The 21,005-nt window shown below is 34.9% G+C and overlaps 2 protein-coding genes and 1 pseudogene across 3 annotated transcripts in view; all 3 read right to left on the minus strand.

The window, feature by feature from the left end:
• Positions 1–21,005, minus strand: part of LOC143237251 (betaine--homocysteine S-methyltransferase 1-like) — a 62,221-nt pseudogene extending 41,216 nt beyond the window's left edge. The window contains exon 1 of the transcript XR_013019945.1: positions 20,880–21,005. The product of XR_013019945.1 is annotated as a betaine--homocysteine S-methyltransferase 1-like (transcript). The remainder of the gene's footprint in view (positions 1–20,879) is intronic.
• On the minus strand, positions 10,645–11,140 carry LOC143237250 (S-methylmethionine--homocysteine S-methyltransferase BHMT2-like). Its single transcript, XM_076476302.1, has 2 exons — positions 10,914–11,140; positions 10,645–10,754 (listed from the first exon to the last, which is right to left on the minus strand). Exons 1-2 carry the CDS (start codon positions 11,138–11,140, stop codon positions 10,673–10,675), a joined length of 309 nt encoding a protein of 102 aa, XP_076332417.1. The 3' UTR covers positions 10,645–10,672.
• On the minus strand, positions 12,630–16,833 carry LOC143239789 (betaine--homocysteine S-methyltransferase 1-like). Its single transcript, XM_076481303.1, has 5 exons — positions 16,775–16,833; positions 14,637–14,828; positions 13,836–13,974; positions 13,284–13,412; positions 12,630–12,772 (listed from the first exon to the last, which is right to left on the minus strand). Exons 1-5 carry the CDS (start codon positions 16,778–16,780, stop codon positions 12,630–12,632), a joined length of 609 nt encoding a protein of 202 aa, XP_076337418.1. The 5' UTR covers positions 16,781–16,833.

Genomic DNA, 21,005 nt, shown 5'->3' on the forward strand with positions numbered 1-21,005 from the left:
AATAGATGTATTATGACCCACATGTGACATGATAGCACTCTTGCGAGTGAATCGCTCAATTCCTGAAGTGTTGAGAAACGAACTCTTCCAAACGTAGTTCTGGTCTCATTATACAAATTTCAACATTAGATACAGGTGAAAGAGTGTTCCGCTTTTGAATTCTGCAGTTTTGTTATTTTGTCCTTGACATTGAAAAAGTTTTTTTTTGTTAAAAATTACGTTAAGAATTAAATATACATTGATCATGTTAGATGAGGCACTTTAATCATGTTGAACTGTGTCGCAGTTTAAATTTACGCATCATTTTTTATTAAACATTTTTCTTGCTCAATAAACGTCCACCTACATTAAACATTGAAAATAAATGGCTCTAAGTTACAATGTTGATTTTGATAGTATTTTAAAATAAAAAATCGTACCGTTACCCTATAACACAGATGTTTGTTTGTTTTATCATTCAACAGTAATATATTGTCCTTACCCTAGTAATTTCATGCCGATTTCTGACACAGGAAGGTTTATTACGTTAATTAAATACGGGAAATACAAAATAACAAAGTAATATAAATATATACAATACTCTTTCAAGTTTAAGAAGAACCATAAAAAAACAACAAATAAACAGTATTACGCACATAATTCTTACATAGGTTTTTAAAGTTAATTTGTAGGCAAGCATGAAATATATTAGAGTGAAGGAAAGTATAAAAGAAAAAAAAAACTGGCTAACATTGTTAATACCGTTAGTTACTTTAACATAAAAAGTAACGTTCAGCAGTCAGTTGCAGTTTTGTTTTGATTTAACTTGCACTAGTGAAATGTAACTTTCATGTGGTTAGATAAATTAAATAGATTAGGAAATATTCAATACAAGTGTGTGACCTTTGCTGATAAGGTTATGAAGCCATTCGGAAGTACTGTAACGTTTTAACTGAAATAACTTTCAGCTAATATACGTTTCCATCAGGAGGATTGCTTGTTTGAATACAGCAGATTCACGACTTTGCAAGAGATAAGAAATAACTCCAAGAAACACTAATCAGTGTGTCTTGTTTGTTGCCTTGTTATCCCCAAAACACCACTTCGTTGAATATATATATAAAAAAGATTATTTGAAGTAAATTGGTAATAAGATATCAAATCTGGAAGCAATAGTGCATGAAATATAGTTTAAACAATTGTAGCTCATAAACACCATTACTTTTAAAACAGAAAAGAAAAAAATGTGCTGGTTGAAGTTAATAGTATATGTTAGAGTGATCATTGAAATTTAAAGGTTGGTAAAATAATGTTGAATTTTTCATGTATTTCTTTTATTGCATAAGTTTTACGATATTAGTATCGTTTTAAACTATACTTTTAACGTTTGTTTTCAGCAAAGAGCTACGCTGGGCTAAGAGCTGTATCCAATCCGTGGAATTGACCCCTGGGTTTTAGTTTTGTTAGTCCATAGATTTACTGCTTTTTTAACAGCTGACATATTTTTAACGTTTAAATTTAGTTGTTACTTAGTAAGTGCATGATATTGAAACAAACAAAGATTTTTTACCTAGCCAAGTACCTGTGACGGTATTGAACAGCTTGGAAATATTAAGATTTTAGAAGTGATGCAACCTGTGGTCGCAAACTGAAATATGATACCCTTCCCGCACAGAACGATGGTATTCATGTGTGTTGTGTGGGTTGCCAGTTTTTTGAAATACAGTTCCAGGAGAAAAATGTCTGTATATGTACACTCACACACATGCATATATTTACATTTTTATATTCGATATCAGTAATTACAAATTGGAGGCATGTAAAGGCTGATGCAAGGGATAGGTTGATAAAAATATATGTATTTAAATAAAACGACTTCCAAAATATAGCAACTTTGTTTGGATAGGTTGATAAATATATATGTATTTAACTAAAACGACTTAACAGAGTTACAAAATTATAGCAAACTTTTGTTTGTATATGAAAAGTACACAGTACAAATTGTTTCAATGAATAACAAGTCTTTTTTTTTAGAAGTGAACGAGTTAATATACTGATAGAAACTACTTTTAGACATAATCTAAATCACATAATTTGTTGTGAAGTACATACATTGGTCTTCGTTTAATAAATGAAAAATAAAAAAGAATAAAATAAGTCATAAAAAATATTAACATTCTAAATTCAGTTACGGGGCCTCTAATCGGGTGTTCTTGAAGCGCGCCTTCTCTCCTAGTGATAAATCACCTCAAGATGGACTTGTTCAAAGGAGGAGCTTAAACCATACGTTATGGGTTTACCTTGGACTTTCAGCGTAAGTGCTGATTACAATAAAAAGAAATGTCATTAAAAAAAGTTAAACATGATACAAGATAGAAAGTCAAATTCGCTGATGTAGTTGAAAAAAACTAAAACCTAAAAAGCATGTTGCAGGTGTGTTTCAACAGTGTTTTGAAGGACGTTTCCTGTTCGTCGTTTCACATATATCTTATTTATCTATTTCCCTTTCATGGAACATATCGAAATATAAGCAACGAAGCTTATTTGGTTATATATTTATGTTACTTAAAAGTCGGAATAAGTATATTAATAAATGCATGACACTTTCATAATTAAAATAAAAAAATGCAATATCAACCTAATATTTACAAGCATTATTAATAATCTCTGAGAAGAAAAATAGACATATTTCAGTTAAAATTCAGTTACAAATTTCGGAATGCCTTCATAACCTTATCAGCAAAGGTCACACACTCTTACTATGTATATGATTTTCAATCTCAAATCAAATTATGCGATCTGTTATCTGTTTAAGACAGTACAATTTGCTCTTTATCTTCTGATCTAACAGAAGGCTACTTGTGCAATCAACATTGTACATGTCAGCATAAAACATATTCGAAACCAAAGCATTTATAGGATTGACAGATAAATTTTGCCGCAACAAGTGTTGACAAAAGCTCTGTCATGATCGCATCCATAACGGTTTCACAGGATGAACGTCGAACACCTCGAAACCTTGCACAGTGAATAGTTGTCATTGCTGATGACATGCCAAAGAGTAACAAAGTTACAGTCGCTCTTAGAGGCGCTCGGAGTTATTCTTTAAATACATCTTGGGTTTTTGTCTAAAAAAAACACAGTTGCAATGAGGGCCGAAGAAGTCGACTCACATAGCGGACCCATCGGTTACACAAGAAGAAGTGTAGTATTAAACATGGGGTTGCTGCTGACTATTCATAATTTGATCAATTGCTGTCCCTATTGGAAACTATAAACTGCAAACGTCATCGTATGCTACATCCTCTGTATGTTCTATCAAAATCAGATAAATCACGGATTTTTTACCTCCTATTCCTGGCACCGAGACGCCTCTAGTTGAGAGAAAGTTCATGCGTTGAATTTATATTTTAAGAAAAGAAAATTTCAGTAATTTATCGATGAATACTTGTATACGTACTATCATGTTATGAGGGAGTGTATTGCAGCTTAGAGACTTCACTTTCCTTTATAAAGAAAATACTAAGAATGAGAAAGACAATCTCATCATCAGGAAATCTACAACATGCATAAAAAATTGTTAACCTGAAGATGGCTTAAGAAGGTCGAAACGTTGTTCTGTACTTTATTTTAATTAAAGATTTAATACCTCAACCAGCCATATTAAGAATACATTAATAATAAGTTTCTTTTTAATAGTCTTTGATTGTTTGAAACAAATATTAAAAATAACCACAAACAATGTTGATTAAAGAAGCACTTGGAAATAAAAACTTCATTAACTGGACTTATTATGAATTTTACAAACTTTAAAAACTACACAGTCATTGGTGTTACGAATTTGTAATATGTTCAGGTTAAAGTAATATATGTGTAAGTAGGTATCAGACAGATCTGATAATAACTGGAGAGTTGACATTATCTGTTGAACTGTATTTAATACCTTGAGTGAAATAAGGAAACTAGACTAAGGTTATGAAGTAAATAAAACATTTATTTCCGCAAAGAAAACGAAAGCACAGCGTGCTTAATTGCACACACAAAAATTTGTGTTTTTATTGCGCTTATTAAATTACTTTGCACAAGTTTGTTGATTTCACGTCATTTTACCGTTGTTAGAAAGGTTTAAATTTCTTTTATAACATATGCCGATAACACATAACTTTAAAGAACACACCAACTCCACGTTGCATCTAACTCAAGAGTGTATTTATTGCAAGCTACCTTGAACGATTAAACATTGTCATAAAATTATGAAATCAGTTGTGTTAAAAGAACTAGGACTGAAACGAAGAACTTGTTGTTTTTATCTTCTGATCAAACGATCTACTGTTAATATGTATGGGACTACCCACGAAGACTAGAATCTCAAAATTTTGCAGAAAATGTATCACATCCTTTGAAAACAGTAACCATTTTGATAATTCTTAGGTATTCAGTTTTTTGTTTAGGAATCAGTTTTAATAAAAGGTTATAGATATTTAGCACAGTAAGTAAGGTTTTCGTGAATCTTATAGTATTTTTAGTGAGACAGTCAAGAGTCCAGTAACAGACAAAGAACTTGGCTATGTAGCTTAAAAACTGAGTAATTGGGTCTGAGTTCAAAATAAGAACAAAAAAAAATAGTTTGATTGCGTAACAAAAATCTTATGCCGTTAAGCCTGAATCCGGTACAGTTTGAGAAAGTTAAATAATTTGATGAAATCAAAATACAGACTGTTCATCTTTGTTTTAATTAAACCAGCGTAACATTACGGTAAAAAAGAAGCAAATGATGATTCTTAAATTCTAAACTGAATTAGATAGGTTTAGGCTCATAATTCAAAGTCTTTGGATTTAAAACGCTAAAATCATGGGTTCGATTCCCCTCGGTGGACACACCATATAGCCCAATGTAGCTTTACTATAAGAAAACAAACATAATCCAAAATTCATTATCTAAAGATTCACAGGCAGTGTTGTAAGTGATTTTCACTTATCGTTGATTGAAATTGATTAATGTTTGAAAATATATAACGTATTTTGAGTTTATTTTTCGTATAATAAGTGAAATTCCTATGTTTATTTGTTTAAAAACATCGTATCAATGGCTTACCAGAGTGAGAAGTAGAGATCTAGGGGCCCGGCATGGCCAGGTGGTTAAGGCACTCTACTCGTAATCCGAGGGTCGCGGTGGGTGGTGATGACTAGCTGCCTTCCCTCTAGTCTTACACTGCTAAATTTGGGATGGTTAGCGCATATAGGAGTGAAAGAGGGGTGAGGCAGGGATGTGTATTTTCATCAGATCTTTTTAACTTATACAGCGAAATAATCCCACGAAACATCAATGAACATCAGGGAGTCAAAGTAGGCGGATGCAATATCAACAACTTGCGCTACGCTGATGACACAGTCCTCCTTGCAGACTCCGAACGAAATCTACAGACTCTCCTCACAAGAACAGTAGACGATAGTGAAGAAAAAGGCTTGCAGTTAAATGCAAAGAAAACAGAGTGCATGGTTATCTCAAAACAATCAATTACACCCACATGTAGCATAACCGGCAAGGATGTGAGAATAAAACAAGTCGAAAGCTTCAAATATCTTGGATATACTATAACATCAAATGCAAAGAGCGACACAGAAATAAAGAAAAGAATTGCAATGTCCAAGGATACTTTCAATAAAATGAAGTCCATATTCACAAACAGGAACATAACAAATGTCACTAAAATTAACACCTTGAAATCATATGTATGGTCTGTTCTCTTATATGGCTATACAGAGAAGAGATTAGAAGCTGCTGAAATGTGGTTCCTCAGAAGGATGCTAAAAATATCATGGACTGAAAGAAAAACAAATGTGGAAGTCATGGAACTGGCAGGATACAAAAGGTCCCTCGTGAAAACTATCAGAAAGAGACAAATGGAATTTCTAGGACACATCTGCAGGAAGAATGGGATAGAGAAACAGATGCTATGTGGAAAAATAGAAGGGAGGAAAAGCAGAGGGTGTCAAAGAACTAAATATATCGACAGCCTCAATAACTATGTCACCAAGAACTCAATGAGCAACATCGAGTTGATAAGAAGGATTGACAACAGAGAAGTCTGGCATGCCATGGTCGTCGATGTCTGTCGCAGATTTGACACATGAAGAAGAAGAAGCCATATAGCCCTCGTGTAGCTTTGTTCGAAATTCAAAACAAACAAACCAAAATACACATTATGTAATTGGCAGAGTTTTAAAGCGATTTTCTCTTGTAATTTCACCTTTATTTTTTGAAGAGTTTAATAACTCTACTGTTCACTTGATTTTATATTTATTCACATAACAATACAGCTCTTCACATAGAATAAAATGTATTCATTTACGGAAAATTTAGGTAAAATGTTAAAAAAGGAATCTTTGCCGCATATTTCTCCTATACTTGGTTATAATATACATTCAAACGATTGTAGGTTATAAAATGTTTACCTACTATTCAAGTTTTACAAATTCAGTCTATAAACTACATTAATTACGGGGCTGATTTGATAGTCCTAAATGTAACACAACTTAATTAATATGTTCGTGTGTGTCTATAACAAAGCCTCATATTTGCTGAGCCTATCGAGGAGAATCAAACCCCTGATTTTAGCGTTGTAAATCCGTAGATTTACCGCTGTACTGCGGGGAGCAATTAAAACGCTCTCTTATTTCTCTCTTTATGGACTTGTTACAGATGCTCTTATCTTAAACACTTTTCTGATCTCATACAAACATTGCATCATGTATAGATTACCCAAAACATTCATTTTGATGTCTGTACTCTCTACACCAAAGATGTTGTCGAAATTACTCATACCCACAATCGAGATTGATACAACTGAAACTTCAGTAAGAAAAGTAGTTTTAGTTTTATCTAAATCTACTTTTATTTTGTTTGTTTGTTTTGGAATTTCGCACAAAGCTACTCGAGGGCTATCTCTGCTAGCCGTCCCTAATTTAGCAGTGTAAGACTAGAGGGAAGGCAGCTAGTCATCACCATCCACCGCCAACTCTTGGGCTACTCTTTTACGAACGAAAAGTGGGATTGACCGTCACATTATAATGCCCCCACGGCTGGGAGGGCGAGCATGTTTGGCGCGACTCGGGCGCAAACACGCGACCCTCAGATTACGAAGCGCACGTCTAACGCGCTAGGCCAATCTACTTTTATAGTCAATACTTTTAGAAATATGTTTCTTTTCGTGTTTAATTCGGAAAACGAGTTTTAAAACCTACCAAATGGCCAACCTGGTCTCTTATTGAAGGATATAGTAAAGCTATTACCACATCTCTTTTGAAACTCTTTTATAGTTACAATACGTAGACATCTTCGCGGTTTGAAACCAAAGTTTTCTGTGAACAACTTGTAACCGTCTGTGCAATTCATAACTGAAGTTGACCTTGATAATAAACATACTTTCATTGAAATCTAGTTACAAAATTCTATAGATCAGTATTTAAAGTTCTATTTTGGTAATTTCATGTAGTTTAGAAAGTGTTATATTTCTGTTCTCATAACCTTTCATTGGGATATTAAACTTTCAGAATAATTACATTTCTCATTAATTTTGTCCATCCAGTTCTAGTTAGAGTCGTGGGTTAGGCTACCCATCTAACCATACATAGTCGGTCTTTCTTTCGTGGGAACGTTATAATGTGATAGTCAATCCCTCTATTCGTTGGGAAAAGAGTGGCTTAAAAGTTGGCAGTGAACAGTTGTGACTAGATACCTTGCCTCTAGTACAGTAAAACCCCTCTAAAGCAGCCACCTACGGGACTGAGACAAAGTGGCCTGATTATAGGGGTTCCACTGTACATAATTAGGGAGTATGTAAAAAAAAACAAACGGACTGTGATTGAATGACCGCTTTCAAGGGGTGACCGAATCTGAGGGGTGGTAGCTTAGAGGCTTTCCACTGTATTTCACTCTTAATTCAGGTAGCTTTCATGTACCTTTGCGCGAAATTCAAAACAAACCAAATCATCCAGTTCATACATGAACTGAACAAAATAATAAACCTCAGTTCTTTGATAGATTGGCAAATAAAAGACAAATTGATACCGATAACAAGAGAAGTAGAAATCTAACACACAGAGATTACTATTTTAAGTTCAATTCTGAGCATCCTACATAGGATTACTTCTACTTCTCATGATCTTTCCGTCTTTGTGACAGTCACCCTATATTTCACACTGTTTTTTTTTTTTTACTACTACCCAGTTTAATTTCATTTGATATTTTGAGTACCTAGAGTAACAACAATATTAGGTTATACTTTTGTTGGTAAACAACATGGTATGTAAGCTATTGTTGGAATCCAGTGTTACCAGAATACATTGCCCTTTCTGTATATTATAAGCTGTTAATCTAAAAGATATTTTGCCAAAACGTATTCTCTGAATTCGCCAAAAATTCATTTTATCTTAAATTACTTAATTCTGATGAGCTCAGAAAGGAATCTTCCAAAGTTTGACTGACTAGATTAAAATTTCTTTTCCGCTTTGTTGGTCAGGCTTGATTTCACAATATTTATTTCAATTAGCTATGAAATATGAGGTTAGGGCAGTGGTTCCTAAACTGTGCGCCCCCGGATATTTAAAATTTTCAAGAGAAACATAGCGATATTAACACCTGTCGGACACCGCACGAACTACTATCTCAAGGTAGTTAACAGTTTTAACATCAGATGGCGATACATTTCTTTCTATGACGTTCTCGAATGTTTGAGGTATGTTTTTGTTTTCTTATATTTTTGGCTCCGCTAGTAACTTCTTAAACTTTCTCGTTTCTTAGATTTTGTATATAAATAACTGTCGACTGTTCGGGTCCATCAGTGATCGAAATTAGTGAAGGGTGTTGTGATCAAGTGTCTGTGATGTTCAGTAAATTATTTTGTTGATTTTTTAGTCCTTGAGCATAAAAATGGAAAAAAAGTTTTGAACAATAACAAGAAGTGTAGGAGTGAAGAAAAGGACGGCGAGCCACAGACTTGTGGTAAAGTTGTGAAGGAACAGAAATATTGGAAACATGACGATAGTTATCTAGATTATGGTTTTACTTCGGTAGATGTCAATCATGAAGAGTGACCACAGTGTGTATTATGTCTAAAAGATTTGGCTCCAGAGTACATGATTCCAAGTAAACTAAAACGCCACTTGGAGACCAGTCATCCTCACATGGCTAGTAAATCTCGTGATTATTTTACCAGAAAGTTAAAATAACTGAACGAGCAAAAAGATATTTTTTTTTTAAACAAGCATCGGTACCAAGCAATGCTTTGCTAGCATATCGCAAGGTGACATATAGAGTCGCGAAATGTAAAAAGTTTCATACCATCGTAGAGGAAGTAATTTTACCGGTTGCAGTGAATATGGTGAACATTATGATTGGTTAATCTGTGGGAAGACTGCTTTCAAAGGTGCCTTTATCAACAAAACTATCAGTCGTAGACTCCAATACATGACTGGAGACCTCAACGATCAACTAATTGAAAATAAATAAATAGAAGGAATTCGGGTTACAGCTAGATGAGGCAACGGATAGTAACAACAATGTTCATTTGATTTTTTATGCACGGTTTGTGGATGGTGACAAAATTGTGGAAGACCTTTTTTGTAAAAGTATGACTGCAGGTATAAAAGCCCAAGACTTGTTAGAGATCCTTGACCCTTTTTTCGTGTGAAAACAATTTATATTGGACTAAGTGTGTTGGCGTCTGTACCGATTTTGGTCACTCGATGTCCTGCTGTTATGGAGGATTGCAGGCATTCATGCGAAGCAATTCTCTTTATGCACTGTGGACCCACTTTATAACCACAGGGAAGCCCTTGCGTTAAAGCAACTGAGTCCTCCACTGCTCCACTGAACCTAGTCCAGGAAACTGTGTTGAAAGTGGTGAAGTTTATGAAACCTCGGCCACAGAAGGCGAGGTTTTAAAAAAACTGTTTAAGGATATGGAATCTGAGGACGCATCTTTGTTGTTCTACTGTAGCTCATGATGGCTCTGCCGTGGGAATGTACTGTCCCGTGTGCTCGAATTACGACAGGAACTCCACACTTATCTCGAAGAAAAGAACACGAATGTGCTAAAACCTTCTTGGATACTGATTAATTTTGTCAAAATTAGCGTACCTGTGTGATATCTACGAAAACTTTAAATCGCATTAGTAATTGTGGTAATTTAAAATGAAATAAAAATGTGGTTTTTACTTTGAATTTAAATGTATTATTCTTCAACGGCTACTAAGTTGTTAGGACATAAATACTTATTATGTACTAAGTTGTTTGGACCAAACTACTGAATAAATGGAACTGTTAGGTTTTCTTTTTCCTCAGGAGCGCCGCGAAAAAATTCCAAGACATCAAGAGCGCCGTAAACCGAGTAAGTTTAGGATACGCTGTGTTAGGGTATACTATGGGTAAGGTGGTAGTACTTGCCCCGTCATTTCTGACAGATTATACGCTAGTCATATATTAACATGCAGTTGTTTCTATATAAAATAAATATAAATCATTTTTAAGAGTAATATTTTAAACATTGTTGATTGTTATTACAGTTGGGTTTGTTTTACAAATTTTGACATTTAATATGAACGTAACAATTTTACTAAATGTAATATTTAAGTTCTTTAGTCTTTGTATCCTTCAAGTTGCTTCAATATTCTTTGATTGAGCTGTCATTCGTTAATTGTCGGGTTTTGAATAAGAAGCGGAATACGGACGTCCAGAAAAAGGGTTGATCTTCTCCCAGTAACTACGACAAGCTCTGGAATAGTAGGAACAGAAATAAAAGTAAAATATAATTTTGTGGTTAAAGATATAAGAAGGAAATGGAAGTCACTGAGGAAACCTGCAGTAGGTTAAACGTAACAACTGTTCCCTCACGTTATGTATCCCTTGATCAAATATATACAAAATATATTACCTTGCTCTAACCCAAGGTTTGGTATGCATCCGCAGCCCACCACACCACATGACGTGTTTTTCCGATGCATTGGGTATTTTTCTCCTTTCTTCTGCAAGCTCTTCTGCAATAGCACGGATGTGATATGGTTCAAAACCACAACATCCACCAAAGTAACTGACTCCAAGATTATTGGCTTCTTTAGCAAAACGGTGTATGTCCCATCTTGAACAAGTCCTAGGTTCCATTGCTAAATATAGAATCCAAGAGCAAATAATTTGTGCCATTTGTGAAAGGTACTCATTGGAGTCAGTGACAAGCTGATTTTAATAATGAAATCTCATGTTATATTGCATTTACCTTTTGTAAAATAATTTACAATTACTAAACAAATTGTATTATACGACAGTAAATTAATAATATATTGCATTATGAATATTTTTCAACTGACAGAAGTTAAACAGGTATAGCTAAATAGTAGAATGAAAAATAGTAATGATGTTACATGCATACATATCCTATTTTCATATCTGCTTCTAGATACATAGGGGTTTGTCTTCTTTTAAAATATTTATTTGCAGTTTTGGCATAAACACAGTTTCTCAGAAAGCCATTATTTTTTCTCGCTTTTGTTGGTGTTGTGTTTTCATTGTATGAAAAACATTTTCACCTTGCATCCAGTAACTTGTGAGAAACTTGTGAGTGAAATCAAATGGATCACACCACAATGTTTAAGAAGACTTACACCAATTCTTGAAATATTTCAGTGGGATTACCGCTTAGATGAGGTGGACTTAGGAAAATGTTGTTTGATGTTACTTCTTGAGGTTAGATGATCTTGCTCTCAATTCTGATGACCATCTGGGCAAGTAGCAAAAAAGAAGATTGGAAATTGTGTTGCTGAGTTGATCCAGAGGAAAATCATGCTAAATTGTGCTGATTCCAAGTCTATTAAAAAACTGCCTAATAAATTTGTAGAACAGAACTTGGAAGTGAGAGATATTTATGATTTCAAAATCTGTATCTGTCATGACAAGATTTTATGTATTTCCTCAGAACTGGCCGTTGAAGAGGAAAAAACCTTGAACAACAGATGTAGTACCAATTTTGCTAATGAATGGTGCTACCCAGCTGACTCCAGCATGTTGGGCTAAACTCAAATAAAAGACTCTAAACCATTTCTCCACAAGTTCCAGCACATTGATAAACTACACTGGTTTCTACTGATTACGTAGGGCTATTAATGTTTTCCGCAGAAGATTTATATATGAGACACACACTTCAGCAAATGCTCATGTCTCTGCTTGAGTATCCTACAGGACTGAATGAGCAAAGTAACTGCTTTGCTAATGGACTTGTTAGGAAACCGAATAGGAATAACCAGTACATGATTTTGAACAGGAAGGAAGGTAACTTGTTTCAGCCTACAGCTTAGCACATAAAAGCTAACACAGAAAATAATCATTTCGTCCAACAACGAGGTATCAAAGACCATCTATAATGGTCTATAATATAATGGTTTAAGGAGATCCATAATGATCAGCAATGAGTTTTGGATACTGTGGATGATTTATCATCCAGCTGAATACTAGTGGAGTGAGAGCCGTTGTGAGCTAATTCCAAGTATCCATTTCTAGCAGAAATTCCAGGGTTGAGTTCATTACATCATGGCCAAAAGCAATGGTTGTCAATACATCTCAGGTCATTGGCTTGATGATTCACAATATAATTCATTGGTTAACATAACTCTGTCATACTGGGTGAAGCATAATATTTTGAAGAGGACACAAAGGAAAGAGTTTGAGTTCCTGGTAGACACAAGAGTGGTGAGAACCCTAATGGATCTTTTGATCTCTGAAGTACTCCAAATGATGCTACTGCTGCAGATAGTGGTTATAACTTAATTTCACGAATTGTAATAAAATAATAGAATAAATAGTTCAGAGAAGTCATACATGAAATTACTTGTCTTCTTTCCAGAAAGAGACAGTATTAGCTCAGATAATAATCTGTTCAACAAGAAATATAGTGGTTTTGTTGCTTTGGAAATATGGATGATTTACTATCCAGCTGAATGCTAGACGGGTTATAGTCATGGTGAGCTAACTCGAAGTAGACATTTTAGCAATAATTCCAGGGTTAGATTCATTATACCATGCAATGGTTGTCAACACACTCACGTCATTGACTGAAGTTTGTGCTTACAACCTAGAACCAACACAGTAAAGATATATGAACGACTTGTTGGGTGAATATATTATAATATTTTGAGGCTAGATAGTTGATTTGGTGAAAGAGTGTTGATACAGTAACATGTAGACATATACAATTCATGAATGACGAAACAACTACTGGGACCAATTCCTGGAAAAATACAACAAATCGAATTACTAAATGGAAACTCTGGAAGATCACTATAGCCTCCTCTTCCTGCATCAGGCATATGAAATACTGAAGGTTGACACATAAGGTGAGCTTTAAGTCCTTCAACATCCAGAGCTTTCTTCATAAGTCTCATAGCTTCCAAAGATTCAAATGGGCAAAAACGGCAATTCGCACCTACTACATCAGTACTTTCCGAGATAAAAAATCATGATGAGAAACCAATGATACATTTCTGGTTTTGTTGGAATTAAAACTTATTAGTATATGATATTAAATATATTAGAACGTGTACCATTGTTATGAAAAGAGCATGGCTATGTTTGATAAGAATAACAACTTCAGGCTGTTCAAAATACGCTATTACATCATACTAAACAAAATCAGCCTTAACAAGATTTACAAAGCGTTTAATCTCTTCAAATCACAACTAAACACTTCAACCATTCTTTAATATTATAAAACTTTGGATTAAGTGTAGTAAACTTAACAAGTAAATAGGGGAAACTTAATGTTAAATCCAACGTTGAAAGAGTAAGTAAACGTGTAACAGACAAGTACCCGCTTTAACTGCACACTCTCCACATGATATGTGGTTTACGTCACCCTCGAGACCAATACACATGTTGGCTGCCAAAGGTAACTTTGACTCTTTGCAGACTTTAATAGCCCACATTATCTCTTCAACATGTTGAAAATACTGTAAAATTTTTTTATGAAATTTAAAAATAGATTTACAACTGTAACTAACCTACTCTTAAATTAATAATTTGTTTGTTTGTTTGTTTTGAATTTTGCGCAAAGATACTCAAGAGCTATCTGCGCTAGCCGTCCATAATTTAGCAGAGTAAGACTGGAAGGAAGGCGTATAGTCATCACCACCCACCGCCAACTCTTGAGTTACTCTTTTACCAACGAATAGTGGGATTGACCATCACATTATAACGCCCCCACGGCTGAAAGGACAGGCATGTTTGATGCGACCAGGGTTCGAACCCGTGACCCTCGGATTACGAGTCGAACGCCTTAACACGCTTGGCCATGCCGGGCCTTTCACTTAATAAACTGCCTTTATTTGGTTCATGTGAAATCAGTCTACAAACATATCAACTAACAGGACAAAATCTTTTCTGCACTTGGGTTGAAGAGTGTCGTCTGAAGAAATAAAATACAGTAGATATAATGCAATATAAAACTACACTTACATGTTATTTAGTATTTATCTACAATTTATAAATTTGTTGTAGCAACTTATAAGACCTAATAGCAGATAGTGAATAAAACACATATTTAATAATATTTTCCTACTTACAAAACAGTTCAATAAGAAATACAGTGGTGAATAATTGTACAATATTATACCTCACAAATGAGAAAATCCACCCCGTTTTCGACGAAGACGTCGACCTGTTTTCTGAAGACTTCTTGCACTTTCTCTTTGTTTGTACCTGGTTGGTAATTTGGATGTTGTGAAAATCCACCAGCAACAAAACAGTCACCTTCTTCTGCTACCTCTCGAGCTAGTTTACACGCTTCATTGTTTATTTCATGCCCCTAAAAAGTCGTACCAGAAGAAAGTTATTAATCGTTTTTCTCTCCCGTAGTTTTCCCCAAATTGCTGAGTTAGAGCTTTTGTTATTTATTTTTAATAAACACTTACAGTAAGTAATGTCAATGCAAAGATAACCCTAAAGTAACCTTAGTACACATATTTATTATTCACTGCTAACAACTTTTGTCAGGACTAGCTGTAACACATACAGGAAGTCTTTATTGAGAGTCATTGCTTGAAACTTAAGTGGTAAACTATAATTAAAATGTAGACGACCACACCCTTCTAAAACATGGAAAAAAGAACAACTATCCACTCAAGGATAATTAGAACTCTACTCTTGTAAAATAAAGAAAATACAAAGTATGTAGATATAGATATAATATTTATAAATAAATATATAAAATATAGAAAATTTCTCTCTTAAGTGAACGAGAACAAAACAAGTTAACATCCATAGATACTTAGGAGTGTAAAGCTGGTAAAGTAAACTAAGTAATAAGCTTGAAAGCACCAAATACATAAGTCATCATCCATACTTGCTGTAAGTTTTGTCACCAAATACGTAAGTCATCATCCATACTTGGTGTAAGTTTTGTCACCAAATACGTAAGTCATCATCCATACTTGCTGCATGTTTTATCACCAAATACGTAAGTCATCATCCATACTTGCTGCAAGTTTTGTCACCAAATACGTAAGTCATCATCCATACTTGCTGTAAGTTATGTCACCAAATACGTAAGTCATCATCCATACTTGCTGTAAGTTTTGTCACCAAATACGTAAGTCATCATCCATACTTGCTGTAAGTTTTGTCACCAAATACGTAAGTCATCATCCATACTTGCCGCAAGTTTTGTCACCAAATACGTAAGTCATCATCCATACTTGCTGCAAGTTTTGTCACCAAATACGTAAGTCATCATCCATACTTGCTGTAAGTTTTGTCACCAAATACGTAAGTCATCATCCATACTTGCTGTAAGTTTTGTCACCAAATACGTAAGTCATCATCCATACTTGCTGTAAGTTTTGTCACAAATACGTAAGTCATCATCCATACTTGCTGTAAGTTTTGTCATCAAATACGTAAGTCATCATCCATACTTGCTGTAAGTTTTGTCACCAAATACGTAAGTCATCATCCATACTTGCTGTAAGTTTTGTCACCAAATACGTAAGTCATCATCCATACTTGCTGTAAGTTTTGTCACCAAATACGTAAGTCATCATCCATACTTGCTGTAAGTTTTGTCACCAAATACGTAAGTCATCTTCCATACTTGCTGCAAGTTTTGTCACCAAATACGTAAGTCATCCATACTTGCTGCAAGTTTTGTCACAAATACGTAAGTCATCATCCATACTTGCTGTAAGTTTTGTCACCAAATACGTAAGTCATCATCCATACTTGCTGTAAGTTTTGTCACCAAATACATAAGTCATCATCCATACTTGCTGCAAGTTTTGTCACCAAATACGTAAGTCATCCATACTTGCTGTAAGTTTTGTCACCAAATACGTAAGTCATCATCCATACTTGCTGTAAGTTTTGTCACCAAATACGTAAGTCAAGATCCACACACTTACTGTATGTTTATCCAGCTTCATTTACTAGTTTATCATCATTGCATAAAATGTAGAAGTTTGCATTACATCTGAAAAAGCTCTGAGAAATTCTCAATGAAGTTGGCGTACTAAAGAAATAAAAACACAACTAAAGGACAAAAACTTACAAGCAAAGCAAAATCTTTAATAGTCACTATAATGCAAATAAAGTGTGGATAACTAAACATTTATTGACTACGAATGCAATTCATCGTCATTTTTTAAAAAAAAGGTGAGTAAACTGTGAAAAAAATGGGTAAAATTAATTTTTCATAAGATTTAAAGTTTAAAAGATTAAATTGTTACTTTATATATATATACCCTAACATTTTCTTACCAGCATCTGGATTCTCGACACAAGCTTCCGGTGTTCAAGTTCCTGCTTTCACATAACCTTGTTTCTCCAAAGCAAAAAACAAATCCTTCATCACCTATGATCACTCCCTCATGCAAACATTGCATTCTTTATTAACAGAAAAAACCAGTTTTTTTACTAAGTTGAAATTCGGTTTAAAATCTTTCGAAAAAACAAGATTTTAGTTTGTGATAAAAATCACAATCTCTTAGTTAGATCAGAACTAAAAATTAACTAATGAATTTAATATGCACTGTAACTTGAAACATGCTATAATAAAACAAATGCATAGAGATTAGAATTTACAGATTCATAGGTTTTTGTACCCCTGACTGATGGCCAAAAGTATGTGGGCACCCCTTGTGATTAGTGGGTTCGGCTATTTCTGCCACGTCCATTGCTAACAGGTGCATAAAATCAAGAATACAGCCATGCAATCTCCATGTACAAACATTCGCAGTAGAATAGGTCATACTGAAGATTTCTGTGACTTTAAATGTGGCAATGTATAGAATGCCACCTTTCAAAAAGTCAGTTCGTTAAATTTCTCCACAGTTGCAACACTCATTACCGAGTTTCAAACTGCTTCTGAAAGCAACGTCATCACAATAACTGTTCGTCGGGAGGTTCATGAAATGGGTTTTCATGGCCGAGCAGCAGCACACAAGCCTAGGATTACCATGCTCAATGCCAACCGTCGGCTGAAGTGCTGTAAAGCACACCACCATTGCACTCTGGAGCAGTGGAAACGCATTCTATAGAGTGATGAATCACACTTCACTATTTGGAAATCTGACGGACGAATCTGAGTTTGACAGCTGCCTGGAGAACGCTACCTGCCTGAATGCATATTACCAACTGTAAGTTTTGTGGAGGAGAAATGATGGTCGGGGTCTGTTTTTCATGATTTGGGCTAGGCTCCTTAGTTCCAGTGAAGGAAAATCGTACCGCTACAGCATACAATGACATTCTAGAGAATTGTGTGCTTCAAACTTTGTGGCAACCATTTGGGAAAAATCCTTTTTGTTTCAGCATGACAATGCCCATGCACAAAGTGAGGTTTATAAAGACATAGTTTGCCGAGGTTGGTGTGGAAGAACTTGACTGGTCTCCACAGAGCCCTGACCTCAACCCCATCGAACACCTTTGGGATGAATTGGAACGCCGACTGCGAATCAGGCCTTCTCGGCTGGCCTCACTTAAGCTCGTGTGGCTGAATAGGAGCGAATCTCCGCGGCCATGTTCCAAAATCCAGTAAAAACACTTACAAGAAGAGTGGAGGCTGTTATAGCAGCGAAGGGGGGACCTAATCTGTAGGTTTGGAATGGTTTTCCATGGTTTGGAATGAGATGTTCAACAAGAACATGTGGGTGTGATGGTCGGCTATCCACCTACTTTTGGCTATGTAGTGTCTTATCTTTAACTAATTCTCATTACAATCACTAATTAATTGATGGCGAGAAGCCCAGTTATTATTGTTTTCAAATAACTTTCTCATATAATACCTACAATGGTACAGTGGCATGTCTCGGGACTTATTCGCTATAAATTGTGTTTTAATACCCGTGTGGGCAAAGCACAGATGGCCCATTATGTAGCTTTGTGATTAACTTTAAAGAAACAAAAAACAGTTTTCTTATAATATTAAAACTGAAAATTTTAGTATTTAAAAGATTTATGTTTATTAGTCCTCCAGTACATCAGTGGCATATCTGGGAGCTTACACAGTATTAAATGGGGTTTAATATTGGACACAAATTTATTGTTTAAATGTCTGAAATCAAATGGCTCATTAGAAGGATCAAACAGTGCAAAATTAAACAAGGTAACTTAATGTTAAGTTTCAACAACTGTTGCGTTGTTTGAAATTAAGCACAAAGCTACACAATGGGCTGTATGTGTTCTGCCCATCCAGGATATCTGAACATGGTTTCAGCGTTGTAGGTCCGCAAACATACCGCTGTGCCACAGGGGGGAAAACAACTGTTGTAAAGGTTTTAGGACTTGTCTGAAATTCTTCAGCCGAACTAAAAAAATCATTGTTTAGATTTTTTAAAAATGATAATAGGGTAATTTATAAATAATTCCGAGTTAAAGGAAAAATTCAAAATCATGAACAATTAGCTATGAGACAAAGTGAAAAATTAAACACTAAACATAGAGTTATAAACTCTAGCTATTCTTTAACAATATTTAAATTCACGAAGAATAAATCTTAGCAATATTCAAATACTGCAAAAATCAAAATACAACATAAAACTTTCTTAACCTCTTAGCCCGGCATGGCCAAGCGTGTTAAGGCGTGCGACTCGTAATCTGAGGGTCTCGTGTTCGTATCCCGATCGCGCCAAACATGCTCACCCTTTCAGCTTTGGGGGGCGTTATAATGTGACGATCAATCCCACTATTCGTTGGAAAAAGAGTAGCCCAAGAGTTGGCGGTGGGTGGTAATGACTAGCTGCCTTCCCATTAGTACTACAGTGTTAAATTACGGACGGCCAGCGCAAATAGTCGTCGTGTAACTTTGCGCGAAATTAAAAAAAAACGAACAAAAAATCTATTTTACACTTTGAAAAATAATTCCATCAAGCAATAACTAACTGCTTTGTGAAAAGTATTTAAGCTTATTACACACACACATATATTTCTACAGGGTCCCTGAAAGTGTTCGATTTCAAGAACAAACGAAACCCAAATTAATAGTAACAAATATTTTCTTTTTTTGCCTTGAAAATTCATGTGTCACATTGTGTTGTAGGTTACAGAGTGTATAATTCTAACCATAATTAATGGCATACGTATATTTCACTGACGTCACGATAGTACAAATTACAGCGTTAAACATCTCTATTGTCATGTAATTTATAAGCCTATTAGTGACTAACAGACACCACACTACCGTATACTAGTGCGAGGAGTTAAGACAGGTGATTCCTTCAGGTGGCTTTCTGTTACCTTTCAAAAAATTAATATCTTATTTCCTGTGCCGTATACTTTAAGATTTCGATATTCGTGTGGTATTTTCCATAGTATTTGAGATGCTGATAATTTTATCCAGTTCTTAAATATTGAAAGCAATACTTTGAAAAAAAAAATTAGGGCCACTTTGTCACTCACTCTAGCAGTACCTAAAAATTACAATTACAATGTATGAAGAGAAAATCTCAGCAAAATTCAAATACTGCAAAAAGTTTCGAAATTCACCTAAATTAAGACTTTTCTAAACCTATTTTCCACTGTAAGACCATTTCCTCTTGTAAACAGTAATTCCATCAATCAATAACTGACTTCTCACTTAATTCTGGAATCATTAACCAGAGAGAAGAAAGTATATAATAATATGTTACTCAAACTGTATCTCTTGTACTTCGTACTTGTGCGTCAAAATTTCGTTATTATTATGAATTTTTCCAAAAGTATTTGCAAATCTACTAAATTTTTCAATTTGTTAACTATTGAAAGCAAAAATTAAAATATTATTTATACCTACACTACTGTAACTGAAACATTCACTGAACTGATATATTAGCGCTACAATGGAAACTTTAAATGTGTAATGAAATGTGTTTCTCTATTATAGGTTGCAACTGTGACAACTTTTAAAATCTAGCACCTAATGCTGAAATATGCTGAATACGAAATACTAAATGTATAATTATGGCCCGGCATGGCCTAGCGCGTAAGGCGTGCGACTCGTAATCCGAGGGTCGCGGGTGCGCGCCTGCGTCGCGCTAAACATGCTCGCCCTCCCAGCCGTGGGGGTGTATAATGTGACGGTCAATCCCACTATTCGTTGGTAAAGAGTAGCCCAAGAGTTGGCGGTGGGTGGTGATGACTAGCTGCCTTCCCTCTAGTCTTACACTGCTAAATTAGGGACGGCTAGCACAGATAGCCCTCGAGTAGCTTTGTGCGAAATTTCCAAACAAAAAGTATGTATACTTCTATTCAAATAATAAGTTATGACAACAATTATTTCTTATGAAATGAATAAAAAATCAAGGGTCTACGTGTGATAAACTAAACTGTAGTTTTTCTTCGAACGCTTGCAATGAACATACAATAATTATTTAATATAATAGTTACTTACTCTTATTTTGAGCTGATCCCATAACTCAAATGTTTCCAGATATTTCCTCGTGTATTCCAGTTGTTGAAATTTAATTTTCACACTTCTTCTACAAAGTATGGACAGAAAGTTCGTGTTAAATGGTAT

This window comes from Tachypleus tridentatus, chromosome 13 (genome assembly GCF_004210375.1).
Source record: "Tachypleus tridentatus isolate NWPU-2018 chromosome 13, ASM421037v1, whole genome shotgun sequence".
NCBI classification, from domain to species: domain Eukaryota; kingdom Metazoa; phylum Arthropoda; class Merostomata; order Xiphosura; family Limulidae; genus Tachypleus; species Tachypleus tridentatus.